We start from the raw sequence: 22,920 nt of genomic DNA, 5'->3' as shown, positions 1-22,920 counted from the left end.
AGCGACCTGGTTGAAATGAACAAACTCTTGAATTCTGAGCATTGCCTTAAAGGAAAGGGCAGGCTGGAGTGTGGGTGCAGTGCACCCACACAGGCAGATGCTAGCCTCAGTGTTTGTGTGGAGAAACACGATACCTCAGGAGAGAAGCTTTGTACCCACTCCCCAGTGCAGGGTGTGTGGGTGGACTCTTGATTCGGATTCTGATCAACTTCAGAGGTTGCTCACCAGCAAGTTTTACTATGTTTTCTGGCATGCTTCTCCTTTTAAGTGGCTTACAGCAACTAGTTAGTACCGTACTTTTTTTTAATGATGAAAAGACAATAAAAGATCAACAAGACCATGCCTTACAAAAGATTTATATTGTTAAAGGTCACACGGTGAGATCTGAAGAAGCTTACGATTTGGGGGTGAGTCTAATGTGATTATCTTGGTAAATGCCAGCATCCGCCCTGTTGTGCTTTATCAGCCTGAGCCCAGGCTCCTGTATCTTCTCCCTCCCCAGCACACTCAGAAGAATGTGTACTACTAACCTTTGCTCTTTGCTAGAAGAGAAAGCAGATTTCTAAGGGTTAAGTTACATTCCTTAGATGAAAGGTTGGCGTTTTGCACACAATAATATCCTTTAGCCTTTGACCCCTCTGGCTTTTCTGGCTGTAAGTTCCCTATAAACCCCAATCCCTGGACACTTTGTCCTTGTGGAAATCCCAGGCCTTGCCTCTCAAAGTTTTATCTCCTTGATGTTTCGGTGTTACGTTGTTTGCCTCTCCTCTGCATCTTACATATTTCTCTCTGATATTTTGATCCGTGAGGACTTGCCTTTGATTAAGGGCTCTGATCCTTAAATGTTCTGTTTTACTTTCTCCACTTTTTCAGAAGATTGGAGGCACCTTGGGTGACCAGACATCTCTGGCATATTGAATCTGGGTGTCGAATGCATATACTTTCTTTGATAGATGACCTAATAAGCCTTTTCCATCTCTAATTTCAGTGATTTTGTAATACTGAATTATTTCTTTTTGTGAGCATACAATTTTCTTCCCCTCTAACTTTCCTGTGTTGTATAGGTTTTCATAATTACATGCAGAGGGTTGTTTAGAATCTAATCTCGGAAACATGTGCCTTTTTTCTTATGGCAAGACAAGGAAATGGAGCTTCATAAATCAGAATAGTGAGCTTAAAATATAATTTATAAGGAACAAATAAAGGAAATGTAAATCATGCTCAAGAAAGGCTCACTTTCATCTTAAAAGTTGGAATGAAAAATCATGTGGCTACATTTGTAAGTGATGAAAAGACATGCTGAAAATAAAATCTCAAGGTTAAATGAAGAAAGCACATTTAGTGTGTATCTGAACAATCCTGATATCTTTAAAACTTTTGTTTCTGCATGCATGTGTGTGTGCGTGCATGCATGCGTGTGATCCCAGCAATGGACCTCCTGACTTAGCTCATTTAAAAGGTGAATTCTTATGGGTTCTGACTTCTGCGTCTTCACAAGCTTTTAATATTTTAAATAAAGCCTAGAGCTGTAATCAATCCAAAAAAATATGGCACCTTGGGCAAAAAGGAACCTGGGAGACTGTTGCTTTACTATGAAAGAAAGTCTGGAAGAAATGTTAATAAATTCAAAGTTTCAGATGTGTCCAGTTTGCACACCCCTCTGATTAAGGGAGAACTCTAGGAACATTCAAAAAGCACATATGTTCTTTTTGTTAGAAGCAAGATACAAATATGATCCAGGTGGCTTGGGTTAGGATGGTGTGCCGAAAAATACAACCCAAACCAAGAGAAACTTGATGTTCGAACACAGATTTAGGATTTGAGACCCAACAACTCCGTAAAGTCGTTTCTCAGGATGGTATCCTCTAATTAATTCTTCAGTTTAGGCACATTTTGGAGCTATTCTTCACCATAATAGTGAAGTTGTAACGTTTGACATCTTTATGTAGAAGACTTAATTTAACCGATACAGTTTTCATTGAATTCAAGCTGTTGATGTTATGATAGCAATACATTTATCAGTTAGAAGATGGTTTTTCTATCTCACTTGTTTTTAGTGGCTGTTCAGTATTCATTGGAATCAGCCCTTCCTTCTGACAGAGGCTGTCTCCTGGCTTGTGAGGGCGTATGTTCTCACAGACACAACATGGTGGAGTGCGTGTTGATTTACAGATTTTTGTAGCTGAAGGCATGTATTCTGCTATGCTCCATTACTCTGCATGCAGAGGAAAACATTTTGATTGTAAAAGCAAGCTTACTTCAGTTGTTGAGAAGATGGACCTTTTGCATGGGCAAAAGGACAATGCTGCATTTCCCTGTAGCTTTGCTATTTCTGATGGACCTAATTTGTTTTTTTAGGTGTCTCCCGATTTAAAGAAACCCATTATACCAAACCCAAATTTACACAATGAGGAATCAGTGAGTCTCACTGATTGTTTTTGTTATTCTTTTACCAAATCCACATTTTTATAAGAAATTTGCTCAAATTAATGTGTGGCATAGTGATGAAAAGTCCAGGGTTTGAAAACTCCAGTGGTCCCAGGAGTGACTCAAGGTATCAGCTCTAGCAGCTGGGAAGTCTTTGTCAGGATTCTTCATCTCTCTGGGCTTTAGTTTTCTCCTCTGAAAAATGAGAGAAATCGTGCCTGCCTGTGAAAATACAATGAGGAAGTTCATGTCCAACACTCTTCATGGTGGTCGGCATATAGCAAGCCTTCAGTAAGATGGATCTTACATAGGTTTCCATGTATGCAAGAAAGTATGCGTATGTGTGTGTGTTTATACCTATGTATTTTATGTTCAGATACATAACGTGCTATGATTATTTAGTGTTACCAGTGTTTTATGGAAAACGAGGCACACTTAGAAAATCAATAGATGGTGTGCACGTGGAATTTTTAGCAGATTTATCTTGCTAATTATCTATTGTAGAGGCCACTCTTAAAATTCATTTTCATTCCCTGCACACACACCTACTAACAATGGAGGTAGATGACCTAGAAGTGTGCTGGCCGGTACAGCGAAGCCCCCAGGGCTGTTTTAAAGTCACCACAGACAACATGTGATGTTTATTTCAGAGAATCGATCAGGTACCCTTTGCCTGGTGAAACCCTGTGAGAGTTTCATGTCCCCAGAAAGCAGGCTCAGAGGAGAAGATCTGCATGTTGGAAGTGTCTTGGGTGTTATCCTTTTGTTCAGCATCTATGGAGGAAGTGAAAGAAGCAGGTTGGGCAGAGGGAGAAGTCAGGTTGTGATTCAGTCACAATAAGACCACGGTCAGTCCCAGCTCTGGGGTTGTTCCAAGCTGGGGGTGGGTTACCTTGGGAGCCTGGGTCTTTATACCTTCTTCCCCAACTGTCCACCAGGCATTGGATGCAGGCTGCTCTCAGGAAGAGGGGCATGACCTTGGGCTAAGTGGCTCTTCTCAGCTCAGGTTTAAAGAAAGGTTGACACCAGGCAACACTCCCTTGTAGGGAGTTTCCTCTTTTAAGTTTATATGCAGAGAAAGGCCAGGCTACAGAATGGGAGGAAGAGATGAGTTTTGGAATTGAAAAATAATAATTGAAAATTCTATCCCTTGCTACCCATGTGATCGTAGTTATTCAAATTCTCAAACCCCATTTTTCATCCTTTTAAAAATGGGGATAATAATTGAACCTGTCCAGAGGGCTGTCCCAAAGAATAAATTGAAGAATGAGAAATTGTTCATTTATACCTAGCTCCTCATAATGGTCCAATAAATAAAGATGTTTTTATTATTGATAATGATCATGTTAACGGTTTGTGGCTCCATCTCCGTGCAACTCTGTACCTTTGTCTGTTGGGCCAAACAAAAGCTATCTAGCCTAGGAGGAGAGTTCAGTGATTGAGTGGCCTGAAGTATTATCCCTTCCCTCTTCTTCACATAGTTGTACGCCTAGGGTTCCTTCCTATACATCAAGGACCTTCCATTTCAGTAAGTCACATGTTCCAGTGACCACACTTAGACTTCTCAGCATTCAGCACCAATGGCCCCTTCTCTTTCTTGAACCACACTCCTCCTCATTCTCCCACCTTTCTTTCCAAGTCTCCAGCCACTCCTTAGAGGTGTCCCTGTTGGCTCATCTCACTGGTCTACCCACTTAATGCTAGAGTTCCTCAAAGACTCAGTCTTAGGGCCACTACCCTGTTCATGCTTCGTTTCTCTTCGACTGTGGGTTTGCATGTCAACTCTATGATGGGGGCTCCACGCTAAACCCCAGACCTGACCTTTGTTTAGAGCATGTACACCTACATGCCAACTTTACATTTTTGTTGAATATCTCATAGACAGTTCAGATTTATTGCCTATCTTCACCAGAATTATTGATCTTTTCCCTTGAATTTGCTCACTCAATATGCCCCACACCACCAACTGCACTTTATTCTATTGTTCAAACCAGAAATACTGGGATCATCCTTAACAGTCCCTTCTCTTCTGCCTCAAATACCTAATCTACCACCAAATCCTTTTGATTTTACATGCAACATGCACATTTTCCCATCAGCACCTCTCTAGAAAAAGCAACCACCATCTATGGGCTCAACAAAAGCTCCAGTCTCCTGACCAGTTTCTCTACTTCCAGATGTCACACCCTCAACTGAGACTATTTTGATAGCCAGAAAGAGCTTTAAAATATAAATTGTATCATGTCACTTCCCTGCTTGAAGCTCTACACGGACTCCTCTTGCACTTGCAGCAAATAACGAGATCCTTGATTTACCTCCAAGACCATGAATGATCCTGCCCTTGGCTGCCCCTCTGTCTTCCTCTTGAGCTCCTGGCCTCTGCCCTTCCCACAAACCCACCTCATTGGCTTTCTTGCCTTCTCTGAAAGCAATACTCCACAGAATATTGTGCATTTTTTCCTTTGCCACATTTTTTCCTTTCACTCTTTTACTCTTGTCTTTTTCATCCTTCATCTCTTAGCCTTAAGGCCCGTCACATTTGCTTTCACCCTACCTCAGTCTCACTTGGGTTTCTGCTGTTTCTCTCATGAAGAGCATTTTGGTTTCCTTTATTGAAAGTATTTATTTGGATGTCACTAAACAACTCTGTGAGCACAGAGACCACATAGACTGGATTCACCACGGCTTATACCCAGCATCTAGTCGAATGGGTGATGTTAGAAGATGATTAATTATTTATTAAATGAACACTGGACTTCGATTTTTTATAGATTAAAAAAATTGTTTTTAACATTTATTTATTTTTGAGAGACACAGAGCATGAGCAGGGAAGGCCAGAGAGAGAGGAAGACACAGAATCTAAAGCAGGTTCCAGGCTCTGAGCTTTCAGCACAGAGCCTGACACAGGGCTCAAACCCACAAACTGTGAGATCATGACCTGAGCTGAAGTCAGACACAACCTACTGAGCACCCAGCTGCCCCAACACTGGGCTTTTCTAAATAGAGTTATCATGAATTTGAATCAAGCATCCTGGTTCGAGTTTTTGCCCTGCCAATTACTAGCCATATGACTTTGAGCAAGTCACATCACTTTTCTGAACCTGTTTTCTTTTAAATGGGGATGATGCCATTTCTTCTCCCTTTCTCACAGGAGAAACTTATTCATTCATTTAGCAGCACTTTAATAAACTTCTACCAACTGCTGAGTGCTGGAGTTGCTCAGTTAAATGAAGCCCACATTCTCTTCATTAAAGAGCCCAGAGTTTAGAAGGGAAGACAGGCATTTGAACAAATTCATGATTATAATATAGTAAGTGTGAAGGTAGAAACCTATTTGAGGCACATCTTTAATCTGTATGTTTAATTTGAAAGAAATGTGTTGAGCCAGATACTGTACTAGGCATTTTCAAATGTATTACCTGTTTAACTTGCACACAGAAAACTCCAAGTGACCAAAATCATTATTCCCATTTTACAGATGAGGAAACTGTGACTCAGTGGCATTAAGCAAGCTGTCCAGGTTCATAGCACCCATGTATGGAGGCACCAGGCTTCAAACCCAAACATTGTACTACAAGTTCAGGTCCCTACCCCCTCCCCAGAAATTAACATGATTAGAGTATAAGTTATTAATTACATTATTGCTAAAAGAATGAACTAATATTGAACTAAAAATTTTATAACCAAATCTAAGTCAGAAGGAAAAAAATCATACCAAAGAATCTCACTTTTTCCTTCAACTTCCTCTGTTTTTCCAACTTATTTGGGGTCTATTTTGATTATCATTTGTAACTGATTATAAAGAGTTCAGTATCGATTATAGCATGCCTTTATTCGTACCCACAGTGAACAAAGTGTTACTTACAACAAAAATTTGAAATTTGAAACCTTTCAAGGTTGGAGAACCCTCGTACATGGCCGTCCCAGAACACTGGCTCTAGTGTGCTTGTTGGAGAAAACCCAAGTTGACCTTGTTTTGTTTCTTTCCAAGTAATTCTTGAAATGTCTCATTGCAACTTAGAGCTCTTTAGGAAAAAATATCATTTGAGATTACTTTAAATATCTTATAAAGTGGAATTATAAAAAGGGAAATTAAGGGGAAAAAAGGGAAATTGAGGGCAGCGAAGTAATTTGAGTCCTCAGGCAGAGGTTGAGTAACAATGAGCAAAGGTATGTGCTACTTAAGTGTTGGTATTTGTAGTTAGCATGGAGATGCCATACATTTCACCTGTGAGAACAGAGGAGCCACACTGCTGATCATAGGCTCACCTGTGACTAGTCCTCAGTCTTAGGACTGATCATCATCTTCCATTGCTAACCTCTGTTGAAAGCTTACATGTGTCAGGCACGGTGCTAAGTGCTTTCGTGTATCATCTCATTTATTCTTTATAAATATTTCCATGATAGAGGTACCCTTATCATACCCACTGATAGGATGGAAAAATGAACTTGCCTAAATCAGCTTAAGTAACTTGCTTAAAGTAGTGTGTCATGTAAGCAGTAGAGACATGATTTGTACTCAAGCATCTGACTCTATGGGTTATGCCCTTAATCATTGTAAAGCCATTTGTCCATGCTGTGACAGCCATCCAGTGCCCCTTCCCCGGTGCTGCCACTCTTCAGGAGTGATCAAACTCATCACAGCATGAGCCCTTCTCTCATTCTGTTCTTCCCACCTTTCTCTCGCTCTAGCATTATAATCTCTGAGCTGAAAGAAAGAATAAGAGAAGAAAGCTGTTATCCATTCTTGTTTCCAGCCCCACAATCATTAGCACCATCAGCAGCCTGGACTATTGGATGGCTGTTGCAAGCCTACAGGTCTTTTTGCAAAGTCAAGGTATTGGCATTGCAGACATAGGAAAAGCTAGTCAATTCAAATGTCCGTGACAATGCAACATGGGACTGCTTTCCTTAGGGTCTGCCACATTCTCTAACTTCAGTTTCCTTTGACAGAGTTCATTGTCATACTGTCCAAATATTATTTCACTAGTTTATCAAATAGTTTCCTGGATGTTGATAGTATATAAATGAAAAGATATACCTTTGCTTTAAGGACATTTAAGTCAGGAAATAGAAATCATTACTGTAGCACTTACCAGCTATATTTTACCTTCCAAAGGTGAGGTTGCAAAGGGAGTCAGGGGGCACTTTCTGAGAAAGACAGGCCTGAGGCAGCCCTTTAAGCCGATCAGATAAGAAAAGAGGGAAGTCATTAGGAGGGGAAATGTATGGAGACATAGACATAGATAAACGAGACTGAGAATCTGTTCACATTGCTTATCTTAATATAACTTTTAGTGATAATAACCTATTGACATCAAATTTTGGGCTTCAAGCTTGATGAACTTATTTTTACTCCCTTTTGGAGGACAAAAGAACATTATGTTGATGTTCATTTTCATTATTTCTTCAGCAGCGAAGCAGTGTCAGCCAGTGTTAGTCAATGTTTATGGTCTTGGTTCCCTCAAATTTTAGTCACTTATCAGATAAGGAAACTTCAGTCAACTTTTTTTTTTTTTTTTTTTTTTTACTCCACTAGGCCCCTTAAGTTAAATGTCATTTGAAGTGCTATGGTTATGGGCTCAAGACATTTCAACATCAAATACATGGAACTTTTTACTTGTAGAACTGGGTTGGGATCCCCATTCTGCTATGTGGTTGCTTTGCTGCTTTATCACTATGAACTTCCGTTTCCTCATTTTTAAAATGGAGTTAAGAGTACTTTCCAGGGTGCTTTGTGGATTAAATGGGACAATGAATGGAAAAAGGTCTGACACATAGTAGGTGCTTTTCCCAAAAGTAAGTTTTGTGTTGGTTTGCCTTCTCACCCACCAGAGTCCCATGAACCTTCCACGCTGAGGATTAGTCTGTCTCTTGGAGATGAGCATTTTAAGAATCGGTTGCAAGCAAACCTCCGGATAAATGGTTCTTAAGCTGGGGATTTTGCCCTCCAGCAGACATTTGGCAAGACTCTAGAGACTATTTTGACTGGCCCAACTGGGAGCAGGTGCTATGGGCATCTAGAAGCCAGAGACTCTGCAAAACAGCCTGTTACACACAGGACACCTACCACCCCACAACAAAGAATCTAGCCTCAAATGTCAACAGTGCCAAAATTGACCAAGTTAAGCAGATAAGTTCCACTCTACTTGCATACCTTATTGATAGCTTTTGAAATTTGGCATGCAATAAATAGAATTTCATTTTCCTTGTTACCCTTCACTGCTGGTAAAGGATTTTAGCTGCCACCACGAGGTTCCATTTCCATCCTTTCAAGTAACCCCATCTGTTTTGGAGTGACCTACACCATGCCCCAGAGGATCTTGGGTGGGCTCCCTACCTTTCTTTCTTTCTTAAAGTGGCAACATTATTTCCTACTTGCTTACTTTCTTGGCTATTTAATCAGGACAACATGAGAAGAGAGGGTCTCATAGCACACCCAGAAACTGAAGCCTAACAAGGTATATCTTCACAGGGAAACAACCAGGCAGCTAATAACTGTTTAATTCAGCCCTGACTTTCAACTCCAAACTCAAGACCCCTTTCTTTCTACCAGAGCTTTCCTAATAGATCTTATGGTCCTCGTGGTCATTGCTATGGTTTTATCACATAATTGCTTTAAAGCTGTTTAATGCTTGCTGATCTTACATCACAGGTAATTTTTCATCTCCTCAAAGGCAGGAGTACTATTTCCATGTCTTTTGCTGAATGTATCTGGAGCTGGGACGATACTCGTTGCTTTTTCTACTAAAAAAATCCCTGATACTAATAAAGTTAAACATTTAAAAGTTTAAAGTAAAACAAATCCCTACATATCAAAAAGAGAAAGTCAAATAGCTTTAAAATTTTTTTTAACATTACTTTGGCTGTGAGTCACTAGTTCAAATTAATCTACATGGAGACGCCAGTATGCCCCGTGCCCGTCTTCGGCATATGAACACTATACGTGTTTGGCTATTGTGGCCGTGAGCAGATTATCACAGGCTGGGAGGACACTTGTCAATAGAAATCTCAGGTGCTTCTTGGCAATTAATTTTAAAAGATGTCTAATGCAGAGTGGGTTGCTCACCTAGTGCACTCAATTAACAGAGAATCCCAAATGCTAATAAATAAAAGCAAGCATACCAAGAGGTTGGGTCTACCTATCAAAACCAGAAAAGACCTTGAAGGTTGTTTATGACATCATAAATCTTCAGCTATAGTCTCCGTTATGTTGGTACTAGATTTCTTTGCTTCAAAAATCTGCTCTGAGGTACAAGGGAAGTAATTACTGAGTCTTCCCAGGGACTGAAACAGAATCCCCAAACAAAATGTTTTAGAGTTTTCTTAAATTAATTTTTGAAGGGGATTTGGTAACTCTTCGTACTACCAACAACATAAAAGGATTTAACCTTTAATTTACTGTTTGGAAGATGTGCATTCCTCCAAAAAAAATAGTGCAAGGCCACATTTTCAATCTGAAAAGCACTGTAATATAATTTCTTTCTGAGTTTATATTTCAGATGGGAAACAACATTATCCCAGTTTCTTCCCATTAGCATCGTAAGTACGTGAATATATTCAACCAAAAAACTAGTTTGTCTAAAACAGTCTGTTTATCCCAGACTGGTTTAAAAAACAAAACAAAAAAATGTACAGTTCCCATCAGTATGGTAAATTACTTACAGTACTACAATGGAAATAAATGTCCATCAATCCTTCTCTTAAGCACAGAGAAGAGGCCTTCAATTAATGGCTAATCATTCTTAATGTAACCAAGTGAGTGACCAGGCTTGGCAGTGGGCTGTGCTCTCAGGTAGAAGTGAGAAGAGATTTATTGGTCTTGGAAGGTTTTGCACACGTTCTTGCCAGCAAATGAGGCAATAGTTTGGCTGACCTCAGAGTCCTTGTTAGCTCTGGTATTGGTGATTCGCAGTCACCTTTAGGAAATCAAGCACTGGGGTGGGGGCTACTTAAGAAGATGGATTTGCAAGGCACATCCAGGTTATAAAAACTGGAGGGGCCAGTTCAGACTAGTCTTCAACTACCTTTGGACTCAGTAGCTGTTAAATTAGAATAGGCTGTAGAGAATGGAATCTCAAAACTTGGAGTCTGTTCCTAAAGTCTGCTGAAACTCTGAAGGTGAGGTTGCCTGAATTACTTTCCATTGCGAGTGGGAGGGATGTGGGGGAGGGAAGGTTAAAAGTCAGATGTTGCAAGTGGCAACTTGTGAGCTGAATACGACCCATATACATGAATTGTTTGGCTCTCATAGTATGGGAAAATAATGGGCAAATATTAAATTGGGAGGATTCATAAAACTTCCAGATTTTCAGTTGTTGTCAATTTAAAAATAGTAGAAGAAGCAACACTTAGCCTGTATTCTAGCAGAGCAAAAATGGGTTGGAATTGCTCATTTTAGAAAATTAAAAAACCGGTGTCCAATAGGCTATGGTCCACCTAATCCCTGTTGTCCCTTAGAGTCGTTCTCTTCACACATCTGACAACATTTGAGTTTGTGACCTCTGGTCACAAATTGGATAAGGAGTTTGCTGGTGCATCAAATAGAAGTATGCAGTCAGATTTAAGGTGCATTCCAAACAATTTGTGAGGAATAAAGATATCAGAATTTGCCAGTGATTAACTTTTGAAAGCCAATTATTGTAGAATAAGTTCAAATCATCCCTACTGGCCTACACCATCATGGGCTTTCTTGACATGGACATAAGAGGGACCGAGTAGGGACTCAACCATGCATTACACATGAGCTTTTATCTGTAAGTCAAGATTCCTTTGGGTGCAAATGGTATAAATGAGCTCAACTTGCTAACCTCTCCCACCCCAATATTGACTTACATATATGAGAAACCCAGGGGTATCTGACTTCAGGCAAGGCTGTATTCAGGAAATCTCATATTGTTATCTTCCTTTCTCATTCTTTTTTTGTTTTTCTCTCAGCTCTGCTCCCTCCGTTGGCTTAATTCTCTAGCAATTTCTCTATGTTGGCAAAGGTAGCCACCAACAGCAAATCTAGGCTTATGTTGTCCCTTGGGACATGATCTAAGAAAGAAAGAGACTTCTCTCTTAGAAACCATGGAAATTCTAGTGAATTTTAGCAATTCTGATGAATTCTAGTGCACATTACTAGAACCAGTATTACTTTCACCAATATTTATTTAGTGCCGACTTTGAGTTTGGCTCTAGCGAGGTGCTTGGAGACATCCATGAAGCCCTGATCTTCTGGATCTTACATTATGGGAGGAGGTGGAAGGGAATCAGAAAATGAAAAATAAACAGAATAAGCAGGAACATTATATAGTACTGTAGATGTGGAAAGTACTACCGGGATTTTTTTTTTTTTTTTAATTATTTAAAGGCCCGTGGGGTGAGAAGGACCAGTTCCCAAAAGTCAAAAGAGATTCTTTTACCAGAAATTGGCAGGGGTACAATGTAGGCAAAAATGAGGTATTTATATTAGTCCTATAAATGGGAATGTTTTACAACTATGAACATCATCCCTTAAGTGCTGCTTTGGGGTGGACAGAGAAAGAAAAAGCCTGACTCATCTATAGGGTAGACATCATGAAATGGCATATAAGACCCCTCATGATGTGTTTCTTGCCTCAAGCTTCACATGCAACAATACCAAGTTTCTTGGAGTTCCCTAAATGCACCTTTTGGTTCTCAGATCCCTGTCTTAGTCTATGCTGTTCCCTGTGTCTTGAATGCCCTTCTCCCTCCTACTCATCCCCTTGGCTTTTGTGGGGGTTTTGGTTGTTGTTCAAGGACCCCAGCTAAGTTAGGCGCCCTTCCAGTAGGTTCTTAAAGAGCTTGTGTTTGTCCCTCCATGGGGAAATCATCGTCTTTTCTTCACCCTACCTCCTAGTGACATAATATGTTCAGTTCTTGGTACAGACTATGGTACAGACTATGTAGATAGTCTGTATGGTGGAGAGGATGAATCTGTTTAAAGGCTACTCTCAAAGACCACTCAGCCCCCTGTGATACTCCACCAAGTGAAGGCCATCACAGCCTTGAGTATCATGAAGTTATACCAGTGTTTGCACTCTCTGGCTTTAAGGCATCAGAGATGATGACCTTTTTCTGCTCCTTAGTCTCTTGCCTGCCCTACTGGTGCTCTCTACACAAGAACTGGCAGAAATGGGTTTGGGGGACACATAAGGTCTGTTTGAAGAATTCTTGGGTGGCAGGTTAGAGGGTGGTTAAGAGCATGGCCATTATGTATATTAGTATCTCACATCTGCAGCTTAGTAGGTATGTGACCTCCAGCTGGGTATAGTTGCTCTTAATCAGGTCTAGACAATAGTAGTATCTTCAGAGAACTGTTGAAAGTGAGGTAATCCATGTAAAACTCCCAGGACAGTGTTTAAAACTCCTAACAACTGTTCAGTAAATGTTTACTCTCATGATCATTGCTATGAAGAGGAGGAAGCATTCTCAGCCAGCCAAAGAATTATAGGACCCTTATTGCATGAGCTTAGTGTTCATGTTTGCAAAGGACATGTATATGTCATTTGATGTTCAGACACTATGAAATAGTGTCATTTTCATCCCCATTACAGACATGAGAAAACTAAGACCCAAATAATGCTTGCTTAGGCATTTATACCTTTTAGCTCCCAGTTCCATGCTGTTGCCATTATAGCTCTCTCTGTCTTTCTTTGTTCCAGATATCCCAACTTTGTAATGATGGTGAGATGGAGATTCAAGGATCCAGGCTGTGGGATGCTGGCTCTGTGTCCAGCAACCATCACTGGTTGCTCTTGACCAGCCAGGAGTGGGGTAGGGCTAGGGACATCTACCTGATGCTTGATAGGGGACTTTACCTGAGAGCAAGTTTGGAGCTAACGCAGGGCACAAATGACCCTTTCTCTGGGGAGCTGTAAGTGACCTCTATTTCTAGCAGAAAGGAGGCCCTGTAGGACAGCCTCTTCTCTGGGAAAATGGGCAGTCCCCACCCACTTACAGTGGCACTGAGACTTCCCAGTAGGGTAGGGCCTGAAGCCACATCCTTTGTGCTCCTGGCAGCTTACCCAGAAATTTCCACTTGTGCCCTCTGGCATATAATCGTCCATCTTGAATAGGTGTGACAGGGCTTCTGTTACAGTTCTCTGAGCAGAAGGTAGGAGACACCTGAACTAGGGACCAAAGACCAGATTGGGCCTAAAGGTCAGAGACACGTATCCAGACCTGCCTTCCCCCCTTTTCCTGTGTGGCTTTCGTCAGTTCCCCCTCTGAGCCTCAATTTTCTATGAGGAACACGATAAATTTCGTGCCATCTTCCAAAGTCTCAAATATTCCTTCCTGCTTATGGTAGAGTGAATGATGGCCACCCAGAGGTAGGAAGTCCTGATCCCTGGAACTGGTAAATGCTTACCTTATAAAGAAATAGTCCCCAAACATGTGGTCTTCACATGAAGAGATTATCCAGGATTATTTTAGTGGACCCTAAATCAAATCACAAGCATGCTTACTAGAGAGAAGCAGACTGAAAGGACACACACGGAGAAGAACGTAATGTGAAGATACAGACAGATTAGAGTGACATGGCCACCAGCAAAGGGATGCTGGAAGCCAGCAAAAGCTAGAAGTTTCAAGAACCAATTGTCCCTTTCAGCTTCCAAGGGGAGTGTAACCCTGCTGACACTTTGATTTCAGCCCAGGGAAATGGATGCCGGACTTCTGGCTTCCAGAGCTACGTGGAAATACATTTCTGCTGTGTTAAATTCCCCCGTTTGCAGTCTGTTACAGCGACTATAGGAAATGAGTACACTGCTCTCTGTGTCCATGACCTGTCATCCATTCTTGCTGCCTATCTGCCCATCGAGGCTTACAGTCCCACTTGGTGCCTGTTGAAAAGAAGCACAAGACACTTGTCTTTTCTTTAAACCCGCAGGAAAGCAAAGTACTCATTTAGCGTCAAGTTCCCTATTCCTTTTTACTTGGCATCTGCGGTCACCACCAACACAATACAGCCTCCACCCTCTGCTATTTTCAGTTTCACATCGTCCTGGGAGTCAGTTTCCAGCCAAGTCTCTTCATCAGAAAAGATAGTAATTTAATGACCTTGAGATCATCAGTATGTGAGTAAAGAAGAGAACATTCATTTAGTAGAACTAAATGTATTCATTCAATAAATATTTCTTGAGCATTGCATGTAGCCATAGGGAGTAAGTGACAGTAGGGAAGCTGACGGCAAAGATACTGACTCTTATGGAGCTGGCATTGTGGTGGGCCACGCTTGATAAAGCTTTCACGTATATGCTAAAGCTTACATTGCAGCAAAGTACTAATTTTCCAGGCCCGTTAGCAGGGCATCAGATCCACGTTTCTGCTGGGTGAACTTTCTCATTGAATATTCCCTGGCTTGAGCTTCTGCAGAGGGTCCTAGGTAACATTTTTAGCACTGAAACCATTGTTGGGGGTCAAGCAGTACAGAACTTGGGTCATAATGGGTTTCTCGTGTTTCTCTAAATTCCACTGGGATGTGCTCATGCGCACCTTGCCCCAGTCAGCTCAGAGATTTGGGATCGGAGAAGAATGTTGAAGGATTGAAAGCACTACAGGGAAGAAGGAAGAGTATTCTAATCATCCTCCTTTGTTTCATTCTGTTCTTTTCATCACTTCTCTATATCCCAGATGACTTCAAGAGAAGAAAATAGCACTGACACTACCATGATTTCCTTTGCCTCTAACACACCTCTCTCCAAGTAGTGACTCAACTTCCTGTGCTGAAATGGTGCCCCCCTCCCATCTCACACTGAAAACCTACATCATCTTTGAGGTCTGCCTTTTGCTCACACCCCGCTTCTAGGTGTCACAGTTCAGAATTCTACTACTTATGACTTCTTCCCCTCCACCCTCGTCCAAGGCACCAGCACCTCATGGTTTGACTACCATGGCAGTGTGCTCACTCTTCCCACTCTTCCTTACCTCCCCCCTCCACACCCCCAGTCCGTTCTCCACATCGTGACCAGAGGAATTCAGTACATGAGATCCCACCCACGTCATCCCTTGCTCAAAATTTCCCATATTCAGAATAAAATCCAAAGTTCTCACCAAGGCCTAGGAGACCCTGTGTGATCTGACACCTGCCTTCTTTCAGGCCTCATTTCTTATTTTTCTCTCATCTACTCTGCCCTAGTGACGCTAGCCTTCCTGCCATTCCTCTGATTGCTTTGACACTTCTGGATGCTCCACTGTCACCTCTTGAGGGAGGTCTTGCCTCTCCACCCAAACTACGAAGTGCCATCCTTCCAGTAGGGGTCCCTGCATGTCAGTTCATTTGTAAATTGTCTGCCTCTCACACTAAATGGTAAGCTCCATGAAGACAGAAGATACTGCTCCTCTCCACAGCCTCAGTACCCAGAATAATGTCAGGCATACAGTGGTGCTCAATAAATGCTTAATAAAGGAAAGAAGTAAAAGGTCAGCATATGATCAGTGTGAAGGGCTTTAAGTCTTTTCCAACTCTAAGAACCTAGCAGCCTGCATTAATGAAATACCATTTATAACCAGTTTGGAGTATCAGGACATTTAGTTGGTGTTCCTCTTTTGATACTGAATTGATTTTTCTCGATTCCTCCTCCGTCTAGACAACTGACTGCAGAGCAAGGTGCCCAACACACTCTCGGGAGAAAAGGCGGGGAATGTAAAAGCCATAACAGCACGCCTCTGTCTGCACGTTCTCTGTCTGCAATAGTGGTATCCCTTTTCATCCCTGGGTTGCTGGACTTCTTAAAAAATCTTTGCTTTATCCAATGGTCTTGGTCTGACTAACGCTTACTCACTCCCAAAGTCCTAGGTTAAATATTCTTTACTCAAAGACTGCTTCCTGGACCAAGTTAGGTCACCCAGTTCTGTGATCTCCTATTTGTTCTTTCTTAGGACTTCTCACATACGTGTAAACATTTATCATTTACTGCCTGCCTTGCTATTCTGAAGGCACCAAGATTGGCCCTGTCTGTCCTGTTCATTATACTCAAAGTGAATAACAAAGTGACAGGGACATAGTGGGTGCTCAGTAAGTGTTGAATTAACAATTGGATATTAATGCTAAGCAACAAAAAGTGACAATATACGTTGCAAAAATAAAATGTGGTTGTTGATTGACGACTTAACACTTTCCTGACACCAGCATCAGAAGCAGATCCACTTTTATTTGGATACTATTTTGTGGTCACTATTTTGTAGTCAGGTGGTGGGACAGGCAGTTAATGGGACTTTTCCTGCTGAAAATGATCTAATTATTGGGCAGATTTTTCAGAACCGTGGACCTTCCATCCAAGAAAGACAGTGAGTCAGATTTTGTTCATAACATCCTCAGCGTACAGATCATGATCTGTTTTTTTTTTAATTTTTTTTTTAACGTTTATTTATTTTTGAGACAGAGAGAGACAGAGCGTGAACAGGGGAGGGGCAGAGAGAGAGGGAGACACAGAATCCGAAACAGGCTCCAGGCTCTGAGCTGTCAGCACAGAGTCCGACGCGGGGCTCGAACTCACAGACCGTGAGATTCATGATCTGTTTTAAAAGTTGTTTTATCAGTAAATTCTTCTATACAATTTCCCCATAATCTCCCTTCTTGTGATCTAAGCCTTTTGGTTTCCTCCCAAAGAAGAGAAAGCACAACTGAAGGTATAGTAGGAGGAATTCGGAAAAGCTCTTGTGGTTTTTTTTTGTTTTTTTTTTTTATCAACTTCTCAATTTTCCTTCCTACAAGATGGAAATAATAACATCTATTTCCTCAGGATTTGGATAAAACCGTTTGAACAGCTGAGTATTTAACATGTGATGTGTTGATAGGCACTATTGTTTGTACCACAAAGTCTTCAATGCACAGATTTTTATAGCTATTGGAATTTTGTAACTTGCGTTTTCAGAGCTGAGGCTGTTAACCCACCCGAGTAGGAGATAACATTCTGATAGGGCTTTTAGCTACACTTTGACCAGTCAGGTACATTACTGGAAAGGCTGAGGCTACAGGTCCTCGGGGGGCCACCAAAGAGAGAAGCTGAGCTATGCACACTGGAACAAAATCCTCACTCTGACTTACTGCACTGTGCTCTAGTGACAGACCAGCCGACTTACCGTGACCGAACCCCCGTGTGTGTTACCATTGCCTCAGCGGAGCTGGCCCCTGAATGTCACAGCTTGTGAAGCCACAGCTCAGTTAATTGCTGAAAGGAACAGAAATAAGGATGGGTGATCTACGTGAGATGTTGAGAAGGATTTAGATCATCTGAACTTCAGGGATTTTTTTTCCTATACACTATTTGTAAGTTGAGAACACGTATAGAGAGTTGGAGGTCTTATTTGGAAGTGGGTTATCCACATAAAGGCTGCCAAATCCCATTCTGTAGTTTTCTAATGGAACTTCAGGACCAAGGTCTGACAGTGAGGAGAACATTTGATGGCAGGGCTGTCCTGGAAGCCTGGGACTTGGGCTCACCACCCCCTTAGTTCTCTACCTTTTAGTATGTCACTGCCCAGAAATTAGGAAAGGGAATCTGAATCCATTGGTTGATTTCTTAAAAATATGTTAAATTTCAGTCAAAAGACCAGTTGTTGCTCTAACAAATGACCACGAACTTCGTGGTATAAAGCCACACAAGTTTACTGTGTTCCAGTTTTAGAGCTTAGAAGTCCAAAATGAGTCTTACGGAAAAATCACAGTTTTGGTAGAGATGCTTCCTCATGGTGAATATGAGAGAGAATCCATGTCCTTGTCTTTTACAGCTTCTAGAAGCATGAATTCCTTGACTTGCGGCTACCTCACTCTGACTTCTGCCTTCATTATCACAACTCTATGACGCTCCTGTCTCTTTCACTTATAAATACCTGTGTCATTAGATAGGACTCACCTACTAATGCCAGATAATCTCCCGTCTTGAGACCCTTACCATAATCACACCTACAAAGTCCCTTTTGTCACATAAGGTAACAAATTCACGGGTCCCAGAGGTGAAGACATGCACATCTTGGGAGGGGAGGGCGTTATTCTATCACAGGAGACTACCAGAACTACTTGAGTCTGTGTATGCTCTTCGTTTCCTTTCTCATGGCCACCACGAGCTGCCTGGTGTTACCAAGCCTCAGTGTAGCTACCTCGGATTCCTTTCCCCTTGCCTCTCCTTCCTCTTCCACACGTCGATTTTTTTTTTTTTAATTTTTTTTTTCCAACGTTTTTTATTTATTTTTGGGACAGAGAGAAACAGAGCATGAACGGGGGAGGGGCAGAGAGAGAGGGAGACACAGAATCGGAAACAGGCTCCAGGCTCCGAGCCATCAGCCCAGAGCCTGACGCGGGGCTCGAACTCACGGACCGCGAGATCGTGACCTGGCTGAAGTCGGACGCTTAACCGACTGCGCCACCCAGGCGCCCCAACGTCGATTTTACTGAAGCTTCAGAACACCACAGCTCACTGCACTCACTTTCTTGCCAGGCACTGGTCCAAAGCCACGTCTGTCTTGGTGTAGTTCTTATCAGTGCCGCTCATCAAATATTTCTCTCCGTTTCCTGACACATGCCAGAAGCCATGTGTGAACTGTGTGGGTGGGAAAGTTCATGGGATTAGTTCCAGCCTATGATTTGTAAATGACCTCTAGGCTGAGCCTTTTGTTGATGCTATGAGACCTTTTAATATCTTCTCTTTTCCCTTTGCTACAATAATCAACGTTCAAGGTGGACGGACTTGCATTTGATGTGCACACTAAACAGGAAGTAAACCGTATTGCAGCCACTGATATTTGGGGATCATTTGTTACTGTAACATGTTACCTAACATCCCACCTGATGCATTTAGCAAGGGCTAAAGGGAGGTAAAAAGAGCAAACGAAATAGATTGTTCCTACCTGGTTCTTTCCATTTGCCTGTCTCTCTTGTCCTAGGCCACATACACTTCCCTATTTCTCTGATGAAAATGTCCGTGAACCCCACCTTGTGGCTGTGGGGTTTCTACTCTGAGGAGGTAGAGAACTTATTTTCTGAAGTGCATATGATAATACACCCAAAGATAGACCATTGATCACAAGTAGTTGACTCTCCCTCAGTTGAAATGAGAAAGGTGTGCAGGTACGACGAGGGAGTGCTTGGGAAGCGGAAGACCAGGCAGACCTCCTGGGGAAAGAGGGGTTGGAAGGAAACCAGGCCAGGCTGCCCAGGACCCCGGGTGTCTGCACACTGCAGGCTCTTCCACCCGGGGGCTCCTGGTTTTGCAATCTTTAGATGCCCTCACTCACCCTGCTTCCCTCACCCATCAGGCTGCTGCAGCCCTTGCCTTGGGCCAGAGATTGGGATTAAGCTTTAGCTCCCACCAGCTGGAGATGGATCTCTAGCCCAGCACGAGGGCTGCAATGCCTGCAGGTGACTGCCTGCAGATTAAAACTGGAACTTTAAATGCATGTTTCACAGAAACATTATTGTAACCCGGGTGAAACATTGGTGGAGTTTCTCTATAACCACACATACAGCATCCAGGTCTTCCGCTGGGCTCCTGTGGGCCAGCCTCAGGCAGGACCCATCACCCGACGAAGTGCGTTGTTTCTATGGAAACCTGCAATCTGTGTCCAAAATACCCAGGTTAAAATTTTGCGATTTTATTTAACTCAGTGTGTTTTCAGTTGAGGATTGCCAAAATTAGATGAAAATTGGGGTTCTTTTTTTTAAATTTGTGTGTTTTCTTTATCTGGATTATCAATTCTTCTTGTCAGTAAGAATAATCGAGGACCCTCTCTTCTAAATTATCTGTTTGGAAGGAAACTACTATTATGGCAGGGTTAGCCAAAACGAAGATGGAAATCCTTTCCAGCCATTGTTCATTTGCTTTTTCTTTTATTTCTTGAAACCCTGCAGGGCGAGCCCTGCTGAGACTCACTGACAAAAAGCTTGAGCGAATGGGGATTGCCCAGGAAAACCTCCGGCAGCACATCTTACAACAGGTGCTCCAGCTGAAGGTGCGAGAAGAAGTCAGAAACCTACAGTTACTCACACAAGGTACCCCGCTGCTGCCTCGTGGGTGGATATAAGGGGAAGATGGGAAGAAAGAAACCATTCCCATCATGACAAAGGGGAGCCAGAGAGAAACTATTGTTTTTTTGCAGAATTGCTTTTATTTAAAAAAAAAAAAAAAAAGGATATAGATGTAAAGGCCACTTCCCTCCTTTTCATAGGGAAACTTCTCTTTTTCATAGGTCACTGGGGGAAGGATGCACAAACAAATAATGAGCAAATGGAAATATCTCGTGACCTAGTTTCAAGGACATCACATATAGCTGTATGGGATGTGCCCTGCACAACCTAGAGATACAGATACAGTTGCACCCCCTAGAGTTGTACAGTGCAGCCCAAGCTCTCTTAGTCTGACTACCAGTTCTGAGGGGGCCTTGGAATTTGCGTGATTCCGTAGTTCATACCATCATGATACAAGTGGGATTTTTGTTATGTTTCATGTTACTTTGCTTTTCACTAACTAATGGGAGGAAAACATTTTAAAGGTATGTGTCTGTGTATATATACACGTATGAACACATACACTCTTTAGAGATTTTTGAGAATGCTATTTGGCATCCTGAAAATAGAATCACTTAAAAATTTTTTAATGTTTATTTATTTTTGAGAGACAGAGAGAGAGAGACAGAGCATGAGCAGGGGAGGGGCAGAGAGAGAGGGAGACACAGAATCCAAAGCAAGCTCCAGGCTCTAAGCTGTCAGCCCGGAGCCCAACGTGGGGCTCGAACTCACGAACTATAAGATCACGACGTGAGCCGAAGTCAGACACTTAACTGACTAAGCCACCCAGGCACCCCGGTAGAATCACTTTTTAAAAATAGACTGTAGAGAATTTAAGCCTGGGATATTATGACCATGTAATTCTAAATAAGGATCATTAATAAATTCAATATATTGGGAACACTGGAGAGGACTCAAGTGACAGAATAAAGCTAGAATTTGAAGAAAAGTTTTAAGTTAATGCTGTATGTAATTTGCGTGTCTACATAAGATTTGGTTGCTATCAATGTCCACTGGCTATAACCCTTTATTTATTTTAATGTCCATTATACATCGTTGTGAAAGGATGATAAAATATGTGTTTTTGAGAGCCTGGGGTATTTTTCAATCTGTAGAATATTGTAATTGCATGCATACTGATATTGGAGAAATCTGGGTCAGCCAACTTTCGTGTTATTGCATTTAGATTATAACCCAGTAATAGACCATTTGCCTAGAGAAAGCGATGTACTGCCTGAAGATGACCGCTCTTCAAGGATGAATACAGACTTTGAGTGATATGAAAACAGTGTGTTTATTTGATACGCATTATTCGCATTTGTCTCCAGAGGTATCCAGTGGTAAATTTATAGGTACAAGTACACTGAGTGATTTAAATCTGAATCTGACATCCTGATATACTTTTTGGTTTCTTTGAAGAAGTAAATAGAGATTCAGAGATTTATTACAAGAAAGTCCATCCCCAGTGCTATTTATAAAACTGAAAAATTATGAACAGCCTAGAGCTTCAGCAATATGGAAAGAAACAAGTAAGTCTGCTGAAACTCATGAGATAAAATACAATGCAGTCATTAGAATGAAATCTTCACAAAATATTTGACAACATGGGGAAGTGCTCAAGAAGTAGTAGGAAGTGGTGGGAGGGGGAAGACCATGTAAAAATTTCGTATTTACAATATGAACCAAATTTCTTAGAAAGAACATATTTTTATTGTACACAGAAAAAGGGATGCCAGTGAATGTGCCAATATTTTGATAATGGTTCTCTGTAGGTGGTGGGATCGTGGGTGATTTTGTTTATTTTTTTTAACATATTTTCCAAGTTTTCTAGTTTGAATCTGTATTATGGTTATAATCAGAAAACACATGCACATTTTTAAACTTCAATCACGTGTATCGTTCTGCCAGGTTCTGTTCAACGTCAGGCTTCCTCTTCTCTTTTGTTTTCCTCCTGTGATGATATGTAGAAAATGAGACCTAAACTCCTCCCATGTGCCTTGGACTCTTTTTTTTTTCCCTCTGCTACTGTCAGCCTGCAGTGTGTTTGCTTTGCAAAATCATTTTCTACAGCTTTCATTGCCCTAGATGCATAATATATAAGATTTTTCCTGAGATACTACTCAAGTCTATTAAGCTAAATATATGTTTGTGTTCTGGGAAGGTAATGCTAAGTTCAGCCTTTTCAATTCAGTTCTTGTCACTTTCTTTAGCTTTGAAAAGCTGTGCCTTTTGCATTCTCTCATTCCACTCCTTTTAGGAGAGATCACGTTCTCCAGCTCTTCGATATTTTGTCTGCACTCATATTACCTTTTTTATTGCTTGTCCTTTACATGTTAATGTTCAGACTCATTTCATGCCAGGCAGACTTTAGAAAATCTATAGCCTTAGTGAAATGATGGTTTCTTTTTGAAAAACACAAAACAAAAAAAATTGACAAGTTGTTTTTAATCACTGATAATAGAAGTTCTAAAGACAGCTGGGGT

The 22,920-nt window shown here is 41.5% G+C and overlaps 1 protein-coding gene across 2 annotated transcripts in view; it reads left to right on the top strand.

The window, feature by feature from the left end:
- Positions 1–22,920, top strand: part of SAMD12 (sterile alpha motif domain containing 12) — a 378,819-nt gene that overhangs the window by 199,672 nt on the left and 156,227 nt on the right. Inside the window, exon 4 of one of the 2 annotated variants that reach the window (XM_042923625.1) lies at positions 20,282–20,422. In XM_042923625.1, the coding sequence (XP_042779559.1) occupies positions 20,282–20,422 (141 nt within the window). Of the gene's footprint in view, positions 1–20,281; positions 20,904–22,920 lie in introns of those variants that run through there. The other variant, XM_042923624.1, reaches the window with a different exon arrangement.

This window comes from Panthera leo, chromosome F2, assembly GCF_018350215.1.
Source record: "Panthera leo isolate Ple1 chromosome F2, P.leo_Ple1_pat1.1, whole genome shotgun sequence".
Lineage (NCBI taxonomy): Eukaryota > Metazoa > Chordata > Mammalia > Carnivora > Felidae > Panthera > Panthera leo.
Note: the sequence above shows the minus strand (reverse complement) of the source record. Positions and strands in the feature narration are given on the sequence as shown.